General features: G+C 38.6%; 1 protein-coding gene across 1 annotated transcript in view; it reads right to left on the reverse strand.

The window, feature by feature from the left end:
• LOC150076491 (uncharacterized) overlaps positions 1-24,975 on the reverse strand; it is a 392,042-nt gene that overhangs the window by 182,536 nt on the left and 184,531 nt on the right. Inside the window, exon 6 of the mRNA XM_090387905.1 lies at positions 15,878-16,217. Within this exon, the coding sequence (XP_090244031.1) occupies positions 15,878-16,217 (340 nt within the window). The remainder of the gene's footprint in view (positions 1-15,877; positions 16,218-24,975) is intronic.

Here is a 24,975-nt window from a genome sequence, read left to right on the forward strand (position 1 = left end):
TGATAACATATTAACAGAACAGAGATATCTTAGCAGCCTGTCTGCACTGTTCAGAACTCAATAAATATAGTTGTACACAATAAATATAGGTGATATAGTTGTACACGTTGGCACTAATAATATTAAGAGTAGGAGACCGGCAGAATTACTTAACAAGTACGGGTCACTGTTGAACAAAAGCCGAGAATTAGGGTTGAATTTGAAAGTGTCTGCAATTCTGCCCAGACACGATAGGAGGGAGTATATGATGAGAGCCTTGTCGATCAATTCAGCCCTGGAAAGATTGTGCAAGGCTCAAGGGGTAGAATTTTTTTCAGCCTGGACTGTACTTGTTAACAGGAGAGATTGCTTCTACAGGGATGGGATACACTTAAATAGAAAGGGTGCAAGAATATTTGCTGATGCTATCGAGGCAGTGTTAGGTGGGTCGGAAAACTGCTAGCTTGGGGGGAGACAAAGACCAAGAGATTGACAGTAGCCACTGGCAGAGGTGAAAGAGATTCTTGCACTGCTTCTATTAGAATGAGCAGAAGCCTGAAAAACAAGATGCATGGTATTTCAGAGACTGCTGGGAGCCACTCGGTACAAGTAAACACATGGGTTGTGTTAGGGTAGCTAAGAATAGAAACAGGTGCAGGTATACTTGCGTGTACACCAATGCTAGGAGTTTAGTAAATAAATTTGATGAATTTGAGGTATTGCTCAAAACATCGAAGGCAGATATTGTTGGGATATCAGAGACGTGGTGTCACACAGATATAAGGGATGCAGAACTGCAATTTGGGGAGTACAACGTCTACAGAAAGGATAGACAGGATAGGAAGGGGGGAGGGGTTATGCTATTAGTTAAGAAACACATAAAAACCAAGGAAGTGAAGCCAGTCGACATCGCTGGACAGTGCAGTGTGGAGTCAGTTTGGTGTGACATAAACATTGGGAGATCAAAATTGAGAGTAGGAGTGTGCTATAGGTCTAATGACTCTGATGAGTATGATAAGGAACTGTACAGGGAAATAGAGTGGGCCAGTAAATCAGAGAGTCTTATAATGGGAGATTTTAATTTCCCAGATATTGACTGGAATTTGGGGGCTGGTTACTCACACACTAGCAGGGCTTTTGTGGATTTATTGGATGATTGTTTTCTACATCAGCATGTTCGCGAGGCAACTAGAGGGAGTAATACTCTTGATTTGATTATCAGCAGTGATTCTTCATGCATTAAGAATCTGCAGATAAATGAACCACTAGGTGGCAGTGATCACAGTGTGCTGAAGTGGGATTTACTCAAAGAGGTAACTACCATTAGGGGTAAAGGGAAGGGTTATTGCTTCCGTAAAGGCGACTACGATGGACTGAGACAGTATTTAAATTCTACAGTGGGACCAACTGATGATGTTGCCAACAGCAAATTCAAAATGGGAAGCATTCAAAGAACTTATCTTGGAAGCTACTAGGCTTTACATACCAACTAAGAAATATTGTTCAAGGTTTAGGCCAAAATGGATGTCAGATGAACTAATGAGGGATATGGCAGAGAAGAAAAATGCATGGGATACATACAAATTAACACATGACACAGAAGCCTATGATAGATACAAGTTGATATGCAACCAAGTTACAAAGGATGTTAGGCAGGCGAAGGCAGATTACGAGAAATCCTTGGCAAGGGATGCAAAGAAAAACAGCAAAGAGTTCTTTACTTATGTAAACTCTAGAAGGAAGGGGATGAATCAGATTGGTCCACTTGATATTGATGGGTCAAGTGTTGATGATCCTGCTCAGGTAGCTAACAAACTAAATGAATATTTTGCATCGACATTCACACATGAGGAGTTATTCAGCGAGGGGAATGCCAGAGGTGTATTCAACTCTAGCAGTAAGCTACAGAATCTTGAAATAACTGGGAGTAAAGTGGAGAAGAAACTGTTGAAGATAAACACAAGAAAGGCACCCGGGGTGGATGGGTTCTATCCAGTTATATTAAAGGAGGCAGCAAAGGAAGTAAGCAAACCCTTAGTCATAATTATGAGAGCTTCCTTGGACTCAGGGGAGGTACCCATAGACTGGAAATGTGCAAATGTGACCCCAATTCACAAAGGAGGATCAAAGGCTGACACAAGTAATTATAGACCTGTGAGCTTAACTTCTGTTCCAGGAAAATTAATGTATGCACTGGTTAAAGAAGCACTGCAGGATCATTTAGACAAGACTTCAGTTATAGCTCAGACACAGCATGGTTTTGTTAAGGGGAAGTCTTGCCTGACCAACTTGATTGGATACTATGATGCAGTCACAAAAGAACTGGATGCAGGGAATAACTTTGATATTATATACTTGGATCTTAGAAAGGCTTTTGATACTGTTGCACATGGAAGACTGCTGCACAAATTGGAGCAGTGTGACATTGGAGGCAAATTGCTGCTATGGATAAAGGGGTGGTTGACGGGGAGAAGACAGAGAGTGGTAATCAATGGACACTGCTCATCGTGGACTGATGTTATTAGTGGAGTCCCTCAGGGCTCAGTGTTGGGTCCATTATTGTTTTCTGTATTTATAAATGATATTGATGATGGTATATCGGGCTTAATGTCCAAGTTTGCAGACGATACAAAGGTTGGCAGGGTTGTCAAGGACACTACTGACACTATGCTGCTGCAACAGGATCTGGAAAGGTTGAGCAGATGGGCTGAGAGGTGGCAAATGAAGTTTAACATTGACAAATATAAAGTATTACACATGGGAAACAGCAACCCCAGAGCAACGTATCAACTCTGTGGTACTACACTGACAGTGGTAGAGAATGAAAGGGACTTGGGGGTGGTTGTGCAGGCAGATATGAAGTTCTCTGAGCAGTGCAGACGGGCTGCAAGAGTAGCTCATGGAGTATTGTCAATGATATACAGGAATTTTTCCAGCAGGGATAAGGAGGTGATTATTCCATTGTATAAGGCGATGGTCAGGCCACACCTAGAGTACTGTATACAGGTCTGGAGGCCTCATTTCAAGAAGGATGTAGAGCTGCTGGAACGAGTACAGAGAAGGGCAACAAGATTAGTGAATGGAACAAAGGGGTGCTCTTACGAAGACAGGCTTAAGTTTTGCAAATTACAGTGTCTGGAGACTAGGCACCAGCGAGGTGATCTGATAGAGGTGTATAAAGCCTTGAATGGTTTAAGCATGCTCAATGCTGATGGGATTCTTCCTCTAGCTCAGAAAAATCACCTGAGAGGGCATAAATTCAAATTGAGGAAAGACAGATGTAGGATAGACGTGCGGAAATTTGCCTTTAGCCAGCGGGTGGTTGGTTGGTGGAACAGACTTCCATCCCTTGTTGTGGAGGTTGATAGCCTAAATAAGTTTAAGGATCAGCTGGACAGGTATTTTGAACGAACAGAGGGGTGAAGTGAAAGTGGGTTTTTTTTTTTTTTTTTTTGGCTGATGCTGCATAAGCTTGCTTTCTTGCATCAAATGCCTCTACTAATGCTAATGCTAATATCTTTTCTCCAACCATAGGTGAAAAATAAACACTGATGATTTTGAAAGAACAGACTTAACAGTTTTAAAATACTCAATGAGGGAAAGAACACCCCACCAGGCCCTTTTTACAGTCTCTGTTATTTAGAATTATATTATTCTATTATAACCTGAGAAAAGAGGAAAAAGAAGTTCAAATGTATTTACAGATAGCCACGTTTCATTGAGGCATATGGCATCAAAGACAAGATAAGACAAGAGAAAGAAAAGATAATCTAATTCAGATTTTTTAGTTTTTAAACTACGTATATTTTGCTAAAAAAAGATAATCCTGACAAAGTTATTACAAGGCATATCAACACATGGAGAGTTCATAACATCTTTCAAAAGGTGAGTGGGCTAACTATTTCCTGTAAACACACTTTCTGTTTCCAAGGGATAGAGGAATGTCAGCAACTATCGACAACAGCATTCATTAAGCTTCTTTGTATAGCACTATATTACCAGGAAAGTCCAATCAGTGACTAAAGTAGAGATCATACACGTATTAGTCCCAAAAGACATTGTCTTGTGGCATCTGGCACTTCACACAATATCAATTTTTTTCCACATGATATCCAATAAAAGCAACATGGCTTTCTAAATACTGGGTCCCTTCACTCACCTTTAATGACCATCTCCTTTTCAATTTTTACTAGTAATTAAACTTATCCATCTCTCATTCAAACTGTAGTTAATAAACTACTAATATTTCCACATGCCACTGTGGAAACATTAGATTATCTATTAAATTACTAATTTGTAATTAGTAATTTAATAAAATATTTAAAAAAAACTAGTACAGAAACAGTCCTGGATATTCCAAACTCATCAATAGCAGGGAAGATACTACTGAATGGCATGTTTACCGTAAGGGGAAGAAAAAAAATGTAGTTGTGCTTGTGTATTTCTTCCTTCTCTTGGGCATTTAAAACATCTTTCTCTCTTTCCAAGTTATACAGAAGCCTACAGCAGATATAAACTACAGTGGGGCCCCAACATCCGATGGTAATTTGGCCACAAAACCCATTGTATGCTGAAAATATTGTAAGTTGAAACCAACAATACATTGATTTCCTGTAATTCGTTCCCCAACAACACATAAAATAGGTATTTCTTACAGGTTATACTTCATTTTTACATTAACTCTTCCTCTCCAGTGTCACTCTCTGTAATTTTCTCCAATGCTTATAGCTCCTCTATTGTTAAGCTCAAGCCCATGAGCATCAATAAGATCTTCCACATCCTCTTTGCCAACCTCCAGACCCACTGATTTACCAAGAGTGACAATATCATTTGTCAAAGCACCATCATCTTCAAATACATTGTTATGGATAATTAAAGGATGTTTTTCGAGGCTGAATTTATGCACATCTCGGAAACATCATTCCTGGAAATTATATTCAGCCTCACACAATCTAGCATGTTGAACTTCGACCTCAAAAAATATTTGAAGGTAACAGCATTTTCACCAGAGGTTGCTGCAAAGCAACTTGCAAACATTTTCATGGTGTAGATTTTCTTGAAGTTTGCAATCACTTGCTGGTCTATTGGTTGAAGAAGAGGAGTGGTGTTGGGTGACAAAAATTTGACTTGAACAAAGTGAAATTGTGCTTCAAGAAATTGAACAAGGTTGGGATCGTGGCCTGACACATTAACCAGCAGGAGCAGTGCTTACCAGGAAGCTTATTTTTCTCAAGATAACTTACTGAAACTCAATAACTCACATTTTTCTCAATGAAAGACAAAAAACTTTAAGCTCCCATTCACTGAAGACATATCCTGTAACCCAGGCCGTCTTGTTACTGTGCCAAAACACTCTCACATGCCGTTGCCAACCTTTTGTTGTTTAAATACTCTGGGGTGTTAGAGTGATACACAAGAGGCTTCAGCTTAAAATCTCAAGAGGCACTGGCACCCAACAGGAGAGTAAGCCTATCTTTCATAGGCTTATGCCCAGCTAAACTAGCCTCATCCTTAGTGATGTACCTTCTCCTGAGCATTCGCTTCCAGAAGAGGCCAGTTTCATCAATGTTAAAAACCTGCTGGGGAAGATAACCCTCCTGATCAACAAACTCTTGGATTTCAATTTTAAAGGTCTCAGCTGCTTTTTTTTTTTATCAGCACTGGATGCCTCCCCATGCCCTTCAACACTTTTGATATTCGCCCTTTATCTGAAGCACTCAAACCAGCCTCTGCTGGCTTTAAAGTCTTTAAAGTGCACAGCACTGCCACTGGTTGATGGAACTTAAAGTTTCGGATCGTCATAGATCTGAAACAATTGTATGAACGATGTTCCGCATGGCATGCATCAAAAAATAAAGTTGTTGAACAATAAAAAAGACGGTAATCTGTTGAGAACAATCATACAAGCAATGTTCCGTGTACCATGCATCTGAAAATTTCCACCCATGTATCATTCCAGCTATATCAGAAAGCCATCGGTACCTGAAAATATCATCGGTCCTTAAAATAAATGATCTTATGGAAGGTATATCGGTTCCTGAGAATATCAAATGTCGAGGCCCCACTGTAATCTGCAATCAAGTAACAGAAGATGTTAGGCAAGCTAAAGCAGATTATGGGAATCTTTGGCCAAAAATAAAAATTTTCAAATTATCAGTTTTGGTTCATTATTTGAATTTAAAAACATACTGCCCTTGAATCAGGTAGTCAGGTAGTTGTTTCAACCATGCATATTTTACTAATCATTCATTTTGAAAAATATACATTCTCTGAGGGTCCTTTGAAAGAATCATGATGTCCCATAAACACTACTAAAAAGTAAAGTGCAGCCATTATCAACCCACTGCAGGATGGAAGCCTCCTCAACAATTCATGCTGAGGGAAATGGACCATAATCTGCCACGCTGGTCCAGTGCGGGTTGGCAGATCGACCGTATTCAGCAGTCAGGGGCTTGAACCCTGACTGCTGAATACGGTCTACTCAAAGAGCGTGTGCTACTGCACTCCCGCTCCTGCCCACTCGGCTACGGAAATGTGGACTAAGCACTACTACAACTGCAAAAACTTAAATAAATGTCAAATGATTACACACCTAAAAAATACACCAGCAAAATCTAGTGTAAAACTACAGCAAGATTAATTTTAGTTTGTTCACTACCAGCAAATGAGTATGTATTGAGTGGAGAAGGACAGATAGCGTACAGTGTGCCCTCAGTGTGGCAGCTAAACAGTGTTGCCATTTAGATTTTTTGGAGAACAAGTTCATTTGACTGATTAAGAGATATTTCAATTCAGTTTTGGGACGTGAGATTTTTAAGTGCATTTTCAGGACTGTACTGCGAAAATCATGATGGGTAGTCACCCTAAACTCTTTAGGGGAGTGGATACTAGAAGTTTATCAAAATCTATCAGGGAGCTAAATGATTTTGTAATCACTGAGAGAAAAGTGAAACAGAAACTGCTGAAGTTAAATGCAAGAAAGGCACCTGAGGTAGATAGGATCTATCCAATTATATTAAGAGAGGCAGCAAAGGAATTAAGCAAACCAGCCATAATTATGATAGCATCCTTGGATTCAAGGGAAGTCCCCATGGACTGGAGATGTGCGAATGTGTCCTAAATTCACAAAGGGCAAGCTAAGATATCAAGGAGTGACATAAGTAATTAGAGACCTGTTAGCTTAACTTCTGTTCCAGGGAAAATAATGGAATCACTGGTTAAAGAAGTAATGAGGGAAAATCTAGACAGGAATGCAGTTATACTCTATTCACAGCATGGGTTTGTCAGGAGGCAACCTTGTCTGACTGATCTAATTGGATACTATAAGGCAGTAACAAAGGAACCATATCAAAAAATTAATTTTGATATCATATACTTGGATTTCAGGAAAGCTTTTGATACTGTTGCACATAATAGCCTGACATACAAACTGGAGCAGTGTGGTATTAAGGGCAAGTTCTTGCTATGGATAAAGGGATGGTTGAGTCAGAAAAGACAGAGTTGTTATCAATGGACACTGCTCTTCGTGGACTAATGTTATTAGTAGAGTTTCCCGGGGTTCGGTGCTGGGCCCATTATTGTTTTCTGTATTTATTAATGATACTGATGAAGGTAAATCAGGCTAAGTTTGTATATAATACAAAGGCTGGCAGGGTGGTTGATGACAGTAATAATGATGTGCTACTGCAGCAAGATCTAGAAAAATTAAGCAGTTGGGCTGAGAAATGGCAATCGAGGTTAAACAATGACAAATGGTAATGCATATGGGTAGCAGTAATCCCCGATTAATGTATCGACTCTAGTACTATGCACAGGGTTGTTGTTTTTTTTTATTTGGTAGTTGTTGGCGCATCGGCTTCTGTGGCCATATTGCACCTCCCAAGGTTTTTGTAGTACTTTGATCCAAGCCCGAGGCGGGAATCGAACCCGCGACCTTTGGGTTGCCGGGCAGGCACTTTACCCACTCGGCTAGCCCGGTCGGCGCACAGGGTTGTGGAAAATGAAAAAGACCTGAGAATAACTATGCAGTCAGACATGAAATTATCTGAGCAGTGCAGATCAGCTCCCAGGACCGCACATGCAGTTTTGGCAATGATATACAGGAATTTGCTAGCATGGATAAGGAGGTGATTATTCCAACATATAGGGCAAATGGTTAGTACTATATACAGGTGAATTTTGAGTACTATATACAGGTACAGTGGCCTCATTTTAGGAAGGAGGTAGAGCTGTTGGAGCAGGAATAGAGAGGGGCAGTGAGATTGGTGAGGGGAACAAAAGGGCACTCTTACCAAGAAAGGCATCAGTTCTGCAAATTGCAGAACTGGAGACTAGGCACCTGTGAGGTGATCTGAATTAGGTATTTAAGGCATTCAAGGGATTGAGCAAGCTCGGTGCTGATTCTTCCTCTTGCCCAGGCTAACACATGAGGGTGCACAAATTCAAATTGAAGGAGGACAGCTGCAGAATAGACTTGTGGAAGTTTGCCTTTAGCCCATGGGTAGTTGATTACTGGAACAAACTTCAAGGAAGAACTAGTCAAACTTTTGGAGGCAGGATGGAGAGGTGAAATGGGAAGTTTTTTCCTTCTTCTTTTTGTTTTGTTGATGCTGTATACGCTTGCTTTCTTGCATAATTTGCCACTGCTAATACTAATGCTATATCTTATTGGGGCAGAACAGTGTTTCTGAATTGATTATTATAAATAACAGTGTTTCTGAATTCATTATTATAAATATTATGATAGCTCACTGGTATTCCTAAAAAAAAAAAATCCCATCCCAGATAAGCATCATAAATATATTTTTTTGTGTTTCTAACTGATCTGGAACATTTACAAATCTTCAAATTGGTGAGTTTGGATATTTCTCTGTATTTTGCATTTTCTTTTTGCCAGTGGTATGAATAGCACAGGACCACTGTCTTTTAATCCAAATGTTTTCTCAGGTTTAGAGGTTATTAAAATGCTAAAGCCCTTGGTTGTTACCTATCTTATCAGGCACCAGGCCAGTACCTTGTGGTTCCTAATGAGATAGGGAGCCCTGGAAGAACTTCTTTTTCCATCATATTTTTATATCTTAATATGTTTTAAATGTGTTCAATTATTTATATTTCAGCATTTTATTTCAAATATCTAAAAAACTCTAAAAGAGTGCCGCAAAGGAGACAAGGTCAGCTCACAGAGCTGCATACTTTCCTACGATTCTAAAGAATCATCCCTATTTCAATGCAGTGCAGTGTGATATCAGCAGACTGTAATTCCTGCATATTTTTCATTTCACTTGGGCACTTTTGAAATACCAGTGAATATGCTTCAAAGAGTAACATAAAACATACGTGCAAGAGCAGAGAAATGCTTGCCCATCTATTTACTTGTTCCAAGATGCACAGCAGGCCTTGAAATCATTGACACCTTGCTTTCCAGGCTGCTGCATGTTCAGCAGCAGTGCAAGAATCATTTTTACCTCTGATTGTGGCTCTTGTTAATATATTAGTCTGTGTATCTCTTCCACCAAGAGAGCAGTTTTCCAACCAATGTAACAATGCCTCGACAGAATCAGCAAATAGTCTTGTACCCATTCTGTTTAAGTGTATCCCATCCATATAGAAGCAGCCTCTTCTGTTAACAAGCACAGATTATGCTGAGAAAAATTCTACCCCCATGAGCCTTGCATAATCTCTCCAGAGCTGAACTGATTGCTAAGTATCTCATCACACACTTCTCCTGTCATGACTGGGCAGAATTGCAGACTCAAATTAACCCTAACTTATGATGATTTTTTCTCAATATTGCCCTGTACTTATTAAGTAAGTCCTCAGATCTCCTACTCATAATGTCATTAGGGCCAACGTGTACAACAATATCACCTTTGGTGCCCTTAAAAGATATCTACTCTACAAAGTCATCAACTTTTGCACTTGGCAGATATATCCTGGTCCCTATTTCACCTATCCTTTGTTTTTTACGATATATTTTCCGTTTCTCTGACAACAGAGTCACCAACAATAGTTATCTCCTGTGGGACCAGTGCATACTGCCTCAGGAATTGCCACTGCGTTGCCTGATGTGCAAATATTAGCCTTGGCACTGAAGCAGGTAGCTGAGAGCTTGATGAGCCCAATATAATTCCTTTGAGGACATCCACCCAGTTCTTCAAGTTCTCATAAACTACCATCAGAACACTGAGAGTTGACACCTAATATCCTTACACTCTTAACATAGAACACAAAAAAAAAAACATTTCCCTTGGCTGTATCATGTCCCATTCCAGTTATATCCACAAACATCAAACCAGTAATACACTTCATAAAGCTGTGATTTAGAGGCCCCCCTCAGTTTTCCCCTGAGCCACAGCACTACCACTACTTTGAGCCCTTTGCTTTGCTGCTCTGAGGCATGATTTCCTTTTAAATTCAATTTAATTTTTGAATACCACACTAAACTAACATAAATGCAATAATTAGTTTACACGCCGGTTATGCAGCAATAATACATACTAAGCTATTGAGTTTACATTATTAAATATAGCAATTATGTAATCAAATTTACTTTATATGTATTACATTACTAAGTTGACGCTATACTGTTACACTTGTAAAGTTATAAGTTAATTATAACACATAATAAAATTATTTATTAACGCCAACCTACCTGATTCAAACTTTCGAGATACCTATTTACCACAATTAAAATAGAATTCCCCTACCAAGCACTATAGTATAAGTTACAAGATAAATTTGCATCAAATCACTGTTCCAAGGGTCTATGTATATTAAGTTGTAACTACTAAAATCTCTAGCTAAATCAAAAAAATAAACCAACAAATGTGACTAGAACTATAAAGCTATATACTGAATAGAATTTAATATGTTAATTAGTCAATAAACCAGCAAATTTTTTCAGAAAACTTATCTGTTCTGAGCAGCTCAAAATTCTTTGACCTTGCAGTATTTTTTAGGATAAAAACATAAAATAATACAACTTAAAGTTTATTTTTAAAAAATATGTTTGGGTAATTTCATAACTTAGTTTATTTTTATATGTAGTTCATATAACGGGAAAGGTTACCAGTCTTTGGTTTGAAACATTATAGTATATGGTACAAATTTTTTCCTGCCATTCTACAACATACATTATTTTTGGTATTGACAATTATTGGTCCTTGAGGTTGTTACAGACATTCTCTCAGGTATGCCAGACAAGCTGTACTCGCTACCTTGGAGTCTAAAACGCTGATAGAACTGATAATTGGGTGACAATCAAGTCAAAGTGGATCCAATTTTGGCAAAGATCGGGCGGTCTGCGACAGCCAAATCCTCTGCTTGCACCTTCACGATGGTGGGACCGTTAGCAATCCTGGGTATAACCTCGATGCACAAGCACGCTGTGGGTGAACACCCGGATATGAACCAACGTAAGCAGGAGTCTAGGTGTGGTGCCCACACCACGTGGAGGAATGCTGCCCTCTGTGTTACCAGGCAATACTAGATAGTAGATGACTCTCATCAACTGGTGCAATACCACCACTTTGCTTATTGGAGGCTTGAAGTGGTGGAACCCATGATTCCAGAGATAAAGTTCCGGTCAACCCTTCCCCATCTCTTCCATCATGCAGTATGTCTGATGACTTTTGACGTTATGATGAACATCATGGCAAGATCCAATCTTCCTTACATTTCGAGGGTACAGCTCTAAAATGGTGTTCGCAAGCCGGTCGCTAGTTAGTACCGAACCTATTGGTTACTCTCTAGGAGGCTTCCGATCAGCTAGTGTATAATCTTGCTACCTCTATTCTGTCAGATAGTGACTGGAGGGAGTCCGAATAGTGTGTATGCGGGGGACATTCTCGAGGCCACGTTATGTTATGTCAAGGAGCTGGGTATATTTTTACCATGTGTATGCCATATCCAAAAATTTCATTACTTCATACAGCACTTTTTCTTACTATTCAATACACCATGAATTGTCAAACTAATAGAGTAAGCTTATCTGCAAAAAGATCTAAACCTCCACAACACTTCCTAGTTCATTTCACAAATATACGTGGTCTCAATTCTAATCTCAACGATGTCCATTTACACCTGCAGTCTGCCAAACCCCATGTACTTTTTCTGACAGAATCTCAGTGATCGGTTGATTCAACTACTGCTCATCTCAGTTGCCCAAATTATTTGCTGTATGATTCCTTTGGCCTCAAAGGTGGTACTTGTGCATATGTCCGTTCCGATATTCCCTGTCAGAGACTTGGTCATTTGGAATCTCCTCTTTTCGATCTTCTCTGGCTTAAAATCTCTCTACCTCATTGTGTCAAATTCATCTGTTGCCTCTACCATTCTCCCAACTCTACTACTCACTTGGTGCTCTTTGACTTCCTCTCTTTGCAAATTCACTTTCTCTAATCCAACCTTTCTTCCGTTTTCTAGTCACGCAGACCCAGCTGGTCGAGATACCGAGGCTTTTGCAATTACTAATGACCTTGCATAGATTGTTCATTTGCCTACTTGAATACCGGACAATCCTAACCATACACTTGATCTTTTTTCTAACAAACAATCCTTCTAAGTACACGGTCGAAGTGAGTGGTCTTTTTAGGCACCTCAGATCACAACCTGGTGATTGTCTCTTCTCCAATGGAGCCTTTATGTCATGGCTATTCCCAACCTCGTACTGTTTTGCATTACAAGAATGCAAAATGGTATGACCTGCAAGATTTCTTTTCTTCTTTTCTTTGGTTGGATTACTGTTTCAAAACTTCTGATGTCAAGGTTTGCTCAGATCATGTCAGTGAAATTATTCTTGTAGAAATGGAATCCACTCTCCACTTTAAAATCCTGTCCTTTATCTAAACCTGGGTTTTCCAATAAATGTGCTAAGGCTGTTCAAGAGAAGAATGTTGCATATCGTAATTGGCTTGTTTCTAATTCTTCAGTTTCATTTTCTGCCTACACCAAAGCTCGCAACAATTGTAAAGCAGTTATTAATCAGTCCAAACTAGAGTTTGAACAGGCTAAGAGTAGAAAACTTGCTTCCAGCCCTAATGGTAGCCGAGCATTCTGGTCTCTGGCCAAACTATTGGCAGCAGCCTTTGCCCATCTCTGCCCCCACCTCTGTAAAAACCATATGGTTCTATTGTCACTTCAGCCAAGGATAAAGCTGATCGGCTAGCATCCCATTTTTCTTCCAACTCTTGTATTAATGATCTTGGTAAAACACCTCCCACCATTCCCACCATGCTCCATTCAATGCCTCCTGTGGTCTTCCATCAAAAGGATGTCAGAAGGATTTTGACAAATCTTGATGCTAATAAAGCTCCAGGTCCCGATGGTATTTCTCCACTTGTTCTCAAAACCTGTGCTCCTGAACTTACTCCTATTCTTTGCTGCCTTTTTTCACTTTCTTATTCCAAAGGTGTTTTTCCTTTTGCTTGGAAATTTGCTCATATCCAACCAGTTCCTAAAAAGGGAGACAAATCCCTCTCATCCAATTATCGTCCCATTGCAATTACTTCTACTCTTTCTAAAGTAATTGAGAAATCAATTAACTGCAACTCTTAAACAACCGAGAAACATTCCATCTGATCAACGATCACCAGTATGGATTCCGTCAGTGTCGATCCACTGGTGATATTCTGGCTTATGTTACTCATTTATGGACAAATTCAATGGAAAAGTTCGGTGAAACACAAGCAGCTGCCCTTGACATTTCAAAGGCTTTCGATCGTGTTTGGCATAAAGGTCTTCTAAACAAGCTTCCATCTTATGGTTTGCCAACTGTTTTTTGTAATTGTTTATGCAGTTTTCTCTCTGATCGCTCACTGAAGGTGACGGTAGATGGCTCTCTGTCTTCTAACTTCTCCACTAATGCTGGTGTCCCCCAAGGTTTAGTTCTTTCCCCCCCCCCACTCTTTTTCTCTTGTATATTAATGACCTTCTTCCATTGACTGGAAATCCTATCCATAGTTTTGCCAATGATAGCACATTGCATTCCACTTTCCATTTTGAAAAACCTTGCTCTGCTCAATCAGCTTCAACTTCTCGAATATCCGCTACCAATTCCTTAAATGCCAATCTCCAGTGGGACAAAGACAACTTAGTTGATTTCAATCCTTCTAAAACTCAGTCTTGTCTTATATCTCGCAAAAAGCATTCTTCTGCTTCTATGCTTATCTTTGGTGACACTCCGATTTCTAGGCAAAATGATATATCTCTTTTGTTGATTATCCTAACTTCTAATCTCTCTTGGCACAAGAACATTACAAATATTGCTTCCTCTGCATCTAAAAAACTTAGTTTTCTCTTTCGCTCTCAGTGTTACTTTTTCTTCCAAACAGCTGTTCACTCTGTACAAATCACAAATCTGCTCTACCATGGAATATTGTTCCTACATCTGGGGCGGTGCCCCCAAAATCTCTCTCAGACTCCTAGATTCCATTCAGAACAGGGCAGTTAGGTTAATTAATAACTCACCTCTAACAGAGTCTCTCCACTCGCTGTCTCATAGATGTAGTGTTTCTGCTGCATGCCTTTTCTATGGATATATCCATGGGCACTGTTCTTTTGAATTGGCTTCTACAATTCCCACTCTCTCTTTCAAAACAGTCAAAACATGTGCCGCTACCAGCCAACATCCATTTACTGTCCAACTTCAAACTCAGAGAAACCAACTTTTCATCTTCCTTGTTTATTCATTCAACTGCCATTTTCTGGAACAACCTTCCTTCATATTTTTTTTTTTTTTTTTTTGATTTGGTAGTTGTTGGCGCATCGGCTTCTGTGGCCATATTGCACCTCCCAAGGTTTTTGCAGTACTTTGATCCAAGCCCGAGGCGGGAATCGAACCCGCGACCTTTGGGTTGCCGGGCAGGTACTCTACCCACTCGGCTAGCCCGGTCGGCCTTCCTTCATATGTACGTCCTGAAAATTATATTCTATAGAAGTTCAAGTCTAATGTCAAAAAAAAAAAATATCTTCTTTCGGCTTCTCAATCTCCAACCCAAGCACGGTACTAAGTACTATAGGTTCTAATACTTCTCGTGTTTGGGATTTTCATAAAAAAAAAAAAAAAAAAAAAAAGAAAATCTGGAGTCCAAAAACAGTATGCTTAAACCCAAAGATTCCAGGTAAAACCTGGGGATCACAGTAGCCCTAGTCAGATTTAAAATAAGAGTGAGCATACTACAGATATTGTTACTGACCAGAATGGATAAAATTCAATGATAAATGCTCACACAATAAGCAATTTACAATAAAAAAACATCTTTATAATAACTATCAAAAGGGTATGTTCCACAGAAGTGATAGAGAGTGAAGAGCCCTAAATTTTTGTGGAGACGTTAGTGTTAGTATTAGTAGTGCAATGATGCAAGAAAGCTAGCTTACACAACATCAGCAAAAAAAAATAAAATAATAAAAAAAAACCAACTTCCTACATTACCTCTTCATCCCCTCCAATATTTTGTCTAGTTCTAGACAAATATTGTAACAGCCATAGTTGCATATTATGACTGCTATAATATCACATCAAACAAAATATTAATTTAAACTTATTATGGCAAGGTGGAGTCAATCTTTGCATTCACATTTAGCAAAATAATATTGGTATCTGGAAAGCAGGGATCAAGTTATCCTTAATTACTTCTTGTTGAAAATTAAAGTTCATATTTAATCTTCATCAAGAAAGAGAAATAAAAAAAATAAAAAAATGGAGAGAGAAACAAGGTTAGAGATAGGTTACTAGGGGAAAATGTAGGTAACACGAAAAACTGGCAGGAAGAACCATTTGTAATTCTTCTATTTCATTTTGATATTGTACATTCCACAATTCCAACCTAACTGAGGTATTCGAAGAATAAACTGTACTATTAGATTTACAGAAATTCCACTGCACTAATATAATTACCTGTTTCTTTACAATGAGGAATTATATTCTCCTTATCACTGGGAATTATATTTTCTTTATCGCTAGATGACACAACTTTATCTAAGGACTTACTTCTATTTACTTCATTGTATGCTTTATTACTTAATTCTCTGTTGCAGGATTTTGTTTTATCGGTAGGAGTTTTATTATTTTCTACAGCAGAATAGATGGAACCTTTTGACGGATAAGAATTTCTATGATGCCTATGTTGATCTGAAAGTTCAGATTTGCTTCTTCGAAAGCTATCGGGAGTACTCATAATGTGAGATAAAGGCCTAGGAAAGGATGTTTCTTGAGCAGAATGGGTATCTGATGAAATCTAAATGTAAAATAATAAAAATAAGATTATCTCTAATTAACATTAATCAGACATTCTAAACATATAAAAAGCATGCTGTTTTAATTACTGTTCATCAGTCTAGTACCTAAAGAAATTAGTGTCACTGTTTTAAATAACATTGAAAAGTAGAATATTTTAAAAGGTAAAGTCTGTTCCAGTTAACTTTGGACAATCTTTTCACAGAACAGTTCTATAATAAGAGAAGAGTGAAGTGCAACTGACATTAAACTGGATTAAAATAATGGACCTTTCTAAGTTCAACCCTTCTACATCAAACTGAAAGATGACATACAAGTGAACACGTTAACACAATATTTTTTTGAAAAGAAGCAACTGCACATATCATGTTATAGTCAACTGCAAAATCATGCTGAAAAATGCCATGGCCTATTTCATAAGAAAAAAGAAAATAATGGACCTATACTAAGTACTGTAACAATTTATACAAAGGGGGGTGATAAAAAAAACAATTTTAGGGAAACACAATTTTACATATCAGTGAAATAACTTCTGTTAAGAGTAAATAGAATGGATTCTGTTTTTGTGAAGATCATTAAAATAGGTTTAGACATTATTTAAAATTCTTTTCATTGGAACTAATGTTAACAAACAAATAGAAAGTTTTGGGGAAGTAATCATTGAACTACTAAGCTATTTATACCAACTAAATGATAATACACAATGTTTAGAACAAAACAGATGTCAGATGAAATGATGAGTTTACAAGAAGAAAATAAAATTGTATGGGATGATTATAAATTATCAGAAAACTCAGAATCCTAGAGAAAGTATAAAATACAGTAGAACCTGCATTAGAATTTCCCACATAAGAAGTTCCCCCTGTACTAGGTTTGGTTTTATAATTCCCATTATCAACTCTACATATTGTAATGTACACCGATGAGACAAAACATTATGACCAGCGAGTCATTATGCAAATCGAAGCAACCGCAGGTGAACTATGGTGCATGTGCGGGTTGGGACATGTTATAAAAAACACCTGATACTGAGCTCCATTGGAGTTACTCTTGTTCTTCAGATAGGAAAGGCAGCGGACTTAAGCAAGTTTGACAAAGGCCAAATTATAATGGCCAGATGACTGGGTCAGAGCATATCCGAAACAGCATGGCTAGTAGGATGCTCGTGGTCAACTGTGGTTAGTACCTACCAAAAGTGGTCCGAGGAGGGAAAACTCGCGAACCACCAATGAGGTGTCAGACGACCACTGCTCATCAATGCTTGAGGTGAGCGAAGCCTCTCCCAGATGGTATGTGGCAACAGAAGGGTGACGGTGGTGCAACTTGCCAGTAATTGGAATGCTGGTGATGGTATATCGAACTCTGCTGAAAATGGGGCTGCATAGCTGCAGGCTGCTCTGAGTACCATGCTAACCACCGTTCACCAGCCAGCAACACAGTGCCTACAATAGGCAAGCATGTATCAAAACTGGACTCTTCACAATTGGAAGAAGGTCGTCTGGTCCAATGAATTACATTTCCTGTTGCATGTGTGGACGGCTGGGTACGTGCATGTCGTTTACCTGGGGAAGTGATGGCACCTGGATGCACTATGGGACAAAAACAAGCCGGTGGTGGCAGTGTCATGTTTTGGGTGATGTTCTGCTGGGATACCCTGGGTCCAGTCATCCATGTGCCGGGCACTCTGACATCTACCATCTACCTAACCATCATTGCTGACCAGATACACCCTTTCATGGCAACAGTCTTCCCCTCTGGCAGTGCTGTCTTTCAGCAGGATAATGCACCATGCCACACTGCCCAGATTGTTTGAGACTGGTTCACAGAACATGAAGAAGACTTCCAGGTATTGCCCTGGCCTCCAAATTCCCCAGACATCAATCCCATCAAGCATCTGTGGTTTGTGTTGGAACAGCAACTCTGATCTGTGACGTCTCAACCATGGACCTTATAGAAGATAAGGGATTTGCTGGTTACGTGTTGGTACCAGATACCACAAGACACATTTAGAAATCTTGTAGCAATCTTGCCTTGCCAGGTACGAGTTGTTTTGGCTGCATGTGGAGGACCAACATCATATTAGGTAGGTGGTCATAATGTTTTGTCTCATCAGTGTATTATTTTTCCACGTAAGCAGTTTCCCGGGTAACAAGCTTTCCTGTATAAAAAGTATGTGATAAAGAATACACAGTGTATTATTATAATGACATTTTCCCACTTATGTTTTTTAAATATACAAATTATTTTTTGATTATGGTATAGTTTAGGGCTGAAGCCTCAGGTTACATAAATAGTTTAACTAATGTACAAGTTAGTGCATTTGCATCATTTCTGTACATAGCCAACTACATAAGTAGTTATAAATTGGCAGCATTAAGTGGTGCACTATGGCCATAGTTGCTGATGCACCTAATAAATCCCTAAACAAATAAATAAACAAACAAACAAACAAGCATCATTAAGTATATTTCATATTGCGAATACCTTCATAACGAGTTGCCATGATATTGCACTACCTCGAATAAGTAACGCTTCGGCATAGGAGAAGACTATTGTTACATATTCTCAGTGGATACCATACGGCGCCATTTCGGAGCTTATTGGCTCATCAGTGGCTGGGCAGGTGCCCTGGTGTTGCAATGATGACAACCCGGTTGCAAAGTATAAATCCACAAAATCAGAGGTGCCTGATGGTGAGGAGTAGGCATCACTGCAACACCAGGATACCTTCCCACCCACCGATGAGGAGCCAATAAACTCTGAAACGGTGTTGTATGGGTGATGGTATCTGCTGAGAATAAGTAACAACTCCTATGGTGAAGCATTACTTATTCAAGGTAGTGCAACTTAATGGAAACTTGTTTTGAAGGTATTCACAATATGAGATATACTTAATGATGCCAATTTATAACTACTTATGTAGTTGGCTAAGTACAGAACTGATGCATATGCACTAATTGTGCAAATTATTTTTATATTTATAAAAAAAAACATTAAATAACATAAACATTTTGGTACTTGAATAAGTTAGTGCACAGCATAATTTTAGTTCATAGTAAATCACTGAAGTAGGTGAAATGGCATCATTTTTGTTACATCTCATATTATGAATTCCTTAACGAGTTGTCCTGATATTAGCATTAGTATAGGCATATGATGCAAGCTTATACAGCATGAGACAAAAAAAAAAAAAAAAAAATCCATTCCCATTTCACCCACACATTCACTCCAAACTTTTGTCTAGTTCTGCCATGAATTTATTTAAGCTGTCAACTTTCACAAACGACAGATGCAAGCTTGTTAAAGCAATCAACCGCTGGCTAAAGGCAAATTTCCGTACATTTATTCTACAACTGTTTTTCCTCAATTTGAAGTTATGTTCCCTCAGGTGCATAATCTGAGCAAGAGGAAGAATCCCATCAGCACTGAGCATGCTCAAACCATTCATGGCCTTATACACCACAATTAGATAACCTCGCAGATACCTAGTCTTCACGCACACCAGCAATTTACAGAACTTGAGCTTTTCTTGGTAAGAGACACCCTTTGTTCCACTCGCCAATCTCGTTGCCCTCTTCTGTACTCGTTCCAACAGCTCTATATCCTTCCTAAAATGAAGCCTCCAAACCTGTATGCAGTACTCAAGGTGTGGTCTGATCACTGCCTTATACAAGGGGATAATCACCTCCTTATTCCTGCTAGCAAAATTCCTTTATATCATTTACAAGACCCTATAAGCTACTCTTGCAGCCCATCTGCACTGCTCAGAAAACTTCATATCTGATGGCATAATTCCTCCCAAGTCTTTTTCATTCTCCATTTCCCTGAGTGTAGTACCGCACAGTTGGTATGTTACTCCGAGGTTACTGATACCTATATGCAATACTTTGCATCTGTCAATGTTAAACTTCAATTGCCACTTCTCAGCCCATCTGCTCAACTTTTCTTGATCCTGTTGCAGTAGCGTACTGTCATTAACAATCATTAACAACCCTGCCAACCTTCATATCATCTGCAAACTTGGACATTAAGTCTGATATACCTTCATCGATATCATTGATCAATATAGAAAACAACAAAGGGGCCAAACAAACCATGGGAAACTCCACTAAAAACATTCGTCCATGAAGAGCAGTGTCCACTGATTAGCACTCTCCATCTTCTTCCACTCAACCATCCCTTTATCCATGGCAGCAACATGCCATTAATGCCATACTGCTCCAATTTGTACAGTAATCTTCCATGTGCAACAGCATAAAAAACTTTCCTGAAATTCATGTATAAGATGTCAAAATTATTTTTTGCATCCATTTCCTTTGTGACCACATCATAGTATCCAGGGACTTAACAAATTCATTCGGTGTCTGAACTGTAACTGCAGTCTTGTCTAGATGATCCTGCAGCACTTCTTTAACCAGTGACTCCATTATTTTCCCTGGAACAGAAATTATACTAACTGGTCATAATCATGGCTAAATGTTTGCTTACTTCCTTTGGTGCCTCCTTTAATATAACTGGATAGATCCCATCCACCCCAGGTGTCTTTCTTATATTTAACTTCAACAATTTCTCCTCCAATTTGCTCTCAGTTACTACAAAATCCTTTGGCTCCCTATTACAGTTTGGTAAACATCTGGCATTTTCCTCCCTTAATAACTCCTCATGTGTGAATGTAGATGCAAAATACTCATTCAGTTTGTCAGCAACAGTCAAACCATTGATATCAAGTCAGGAGCAAGTCATGATAAACATGATTTGTGCAGCTGCTTCTTTTCAAAGAAATATTGTATTCACATGTTCACTTGTTTGTCATCCTTCAGTTTGTGGAGGAAGGGTTGAACTATTCCCAGCGGATACCACTACCCAGGGAGGGGGGGTTATCCCTGAGAATAAGTAACATTAGTCTTCTCCACTGGTGAAGTGTTGCTTATTCAAGGTAGTGCAATATCAAGGCAACTCATTGTGAAGTTATTCACAGTATGAGATGTAACAAAATAATGCCATTTTACCTACTTCGGTGATTTACTACAAACTAAAATACAGTAAACCCCTGCTATTTGCGGTCGCTGATTTAATATAAAATGAAACCTAAAAAAAATGTGAATTTTGAAGCACTGTGAACATTTTCCGCTATAAAAAAACATGGGTGTGGCTAATATTATCTTTCCCGGTCAAAACAGCGCTCAGTGGGTTGGGGGGTGAGGGGTGACAAAATCGCGAGCGTCGATGTTTCTCGCTAATCCTTGTTCAATATGTGTTATGCCCTTGTCATGGAAGGTTTTGTCATTTGCTTTTAATTTATATGCTTATAAATTGAATAAATTTATCAATTTATAAATTCATATGCTTATAAATTGAATAAATTTATCAATTTATAAATTCATATGCTTATAAATTGAATAAATTTATCAATTTATAAATTGACATGCTTACAAAAGTGATAAATCTACAGTTTTGCAGTTTAAAACAGACTTTTTCGAGTGTGTTAATGGAAGAAAGTGACTTTATTGTGGACAAGTTCTTTCTAACCTGTACAAAAATATGGCTACGAATAACAAGGGAAATGTGAAAAGATCAAAGAAGGTGATGACATTAGCGAATAAAATTGAGTTATTATATAAAATTTCTAATGGTGAAAGTGTCTCGTCAGTGGCAAAACATTATAAAATCAATAAGTCAATGGAATGATCAATCAAGAAATCGGAAGAAAAAATCTGCCGTAGTGTCCGTGAAAACGTGCTAATTGCTTCAAAAATTTGCTCTGTAACTCGTGATGTTAAATTAGAAAAAATGGAAAAAGCTTTATATCTATGGATAGAAGACCGAACTCAAAATAAAATTCCGTTAAATTTACTCATCATTCGTGAAAAGGCAAAACTCCTTTATCAACACTTTAGCGAAACTGGTGATAGCACTGGCGGGATAAGCTTTTTTGCTAGCAAAGGTGCTAGTTTGAAAGATTTGTTTGAAATTTCTAATAAATATTACATTTAATATTAAATTGTTTCTTATTTTCATTTCGATGCCATATGCTTGCATTTCACTATGTACTGTCTATGTATAGTCATATTATGAAGGTACATATAATACATACATAGACAAAATTTTAGACTAGTTTTTCTTATATATTTCATACTTTGCAACGGAACCCCTTTATTACTATGGGAGCCATAACTCAGTATTTGCATTTTCGGTATTGGCGGCATTTCTCAGGAACGTACAGTAAACCCCCGCAAATAGCGGGGGTTTACTGTAATGTTATGCATTAACTTGTTTGATTAGTGAATTTTCCGTAGCCTGTGGCTTTCAGCCTTAAAATCTTTTTAGTATAAACATTTTAATGTAAATGGAAGTGACATATTGCAATTGTTTTCATTGATATCCATAACTGGATAGTGTTGACCACATGAATCACAGTGAAGCATTTGCCATTAAGTTGTGATGGTTCTGAACAGTTTTAAATTATTTAGTAGTTGTTGCTGTGTCTTATTGTAATTGTGACCTTTTAAGGTATGTTGAAAGCTGAATTTATAATACTTTATTTATTTCTCTAGATCAGCCTTTTTCAAACTATGCTCCACAGAGCCCTTAGGCGCTGCCATAGTTATCTGGGAATCCACAAGGAAATTTTAGAATTTTAGTTTTTTTTTTCTAAAACTATAAAAATTGAACCAGAATAAGCTGTGCATAAAAGTAAAAAGTAAATTTGTTTGGCCTTTTCTGAGTGACCTTGGACTGTCAATGTGCGTGTTATATATCCGTGGTAGCCTAGTGGTCAGGTGCACGGGTGCATAAGTACACGTGCCTTGAGGGACCGGGGTTCAAGCCCGTGACTGCTGAATACAGTGCTGTTTCTTGTATTCTGTCTATCTTGTTAACTTCTCTGACTGTTTGGTCGTCACGAAGTATAAACAGAAAATTTATTTATTTATTTATATGTAAAGATCTGGTGCTAGTGGCTGACTGTTTCTATTTTTAGTGTATTTTTTTTTATTAAGGCTCTAGAATGTTTTTTCTTTCTAATGTGGGGCTCCACATGTCTACAAAGTTTGGGAACCCCTGTTCTAGATTACCATTAGTATTTTTGGTAATTCTTTAAAGAATAACCATATTTTTGCCTATCTACCATATTGTCCTTAATTATTTATCCCTCCTTGGCAGTTTTGGCGCCTCCGTAGCCAGGTGGGAAGGAGCAGCAGTGCGTAGCACACGCTTTCTTGATTAGACCGGGGTTCGAGCCCGTCACACCAAATACGGAGGATGCGGAAAGGTCAGGGAATGACCACCGCATATTACTGGAGCAATATGGCCTTAGTTGTTAATGCTCCTAAAAACCAAATAACAACAACAACAACCTTGGCAGTTTTATTTTAATGCTACAAAGATTAATTATTAATGATACTGATTATATTATTTTTTCTAATTTGAAGGGTTATATTTGGAAGGATGAACTTTTTTTTTTTTTTTTTTTTTTTTGGTAGTTGTTGGTGGATCGGCTTTTGTGGCCATAATGCACCTCGCAAGGTTTTTGCAGTACTTTGATCCAAGCCCGAGGCGGGATTCGAACCCGCGACCTTTGGGTTGCCAGGCAGGCACTTTACCCACCCAGCTAGCCCAGTCAGCAAAGGATGAACTCCTTTGGAGTTCCAACTTGGTAATGAATTTAATGAACAGAATGTTAAGTAATTAATAATCCTCAGTTTAAAAATGTTCACCATAGGCAGAGAAATATTAATAAATTCTGATTTATTAAACATTGAAAAATGGTCATATAAAAGTCATCTTTAACTTATGTATGTGTATCTTTTCATTTTTATTTGTATAGTGAACAGTTCATGCCTTTAGGTCATTTTCCTTCTAAGACGTTTTCCCTCATTAGCATTAGTAGAGGCATATGATGCAAGAAAGCAAGCTTATGCAGCATCAGTCAAAAAAAAACTACTCCCATTTTACTCCTCCGTTCGTTCGAAATACCTATCCAGCTAAGCCTTAAATTTATTAAGGCTCAGCTGCACGGCTATCAACTTTCACAACAAGGGATGGAAGTCTGTTCCACCAACCAAATACCCACTGGCTAAAGGAAAATTTCCACACATCTAACCTACACCTCTCAATTTGAATTTATGCCCTCTCAGGTGATTATTCTGAGCAAGAGGAATAATCACTTCAGCATTGAGCATGCTCAAACCATTCAAGGTTTTATACACCTCTATCAGATCACCTCGCCGGTGCCTAGTCTCCAGACACTGTAATTTGCAAAACTTAAGCCTTCCTTCATAAGAGTAACCATTTGTTCCATTCACTAATCTTGTTGCCCTTCTCTGTACTTGTTCCAGCAGCTCTATATCCTTCTTGAAATGAGACCTCCAGACCTGTATATAGTACTCAAGGTGTAGCCTGACCATATATATACAAGGGAATAATCACCTCCTTATCCCTGCTAGAAAAATTCCTGTATATTATTGCCAAGACACCATGAGCTACTCTTGCAGCCCATCTGCACTGCTCAGAGAACTTCATATCTGCCTGCACAACCACCCCCAGGTCCCTTTCATCCTCTACCACTGTCAGTGTAGTACCACAGAGTTGATACATTGCTCTGGGGTTACTGTTTCCCATATGTAGTACTTTACATTTGTCAATGTTAAACTTCATTTGCCACCTCTCAGCCCACCTGCTCAACCTTTTCAGATCCTGTTGCAGCAGCAGCATACTGTCAGTAGTGTCCTTAACAACCCTGCCAACCTTTGTATCGTCTA

This window comes from Mastigoproctus giganteus, chromosome 13 (assembly GCF_048544385.1).
Source record: "Mastigoproctus giganteus isolate SK-2022 chromosome 13, ASM4854438v1, whole genome shotgun sequence".
NCBI lineage: Eukaryota > Metazoa > Arthropoda > Arachnida > Uropygi > Thelyphonidae > Mastigoproctus > Mastigoproctus giganteus.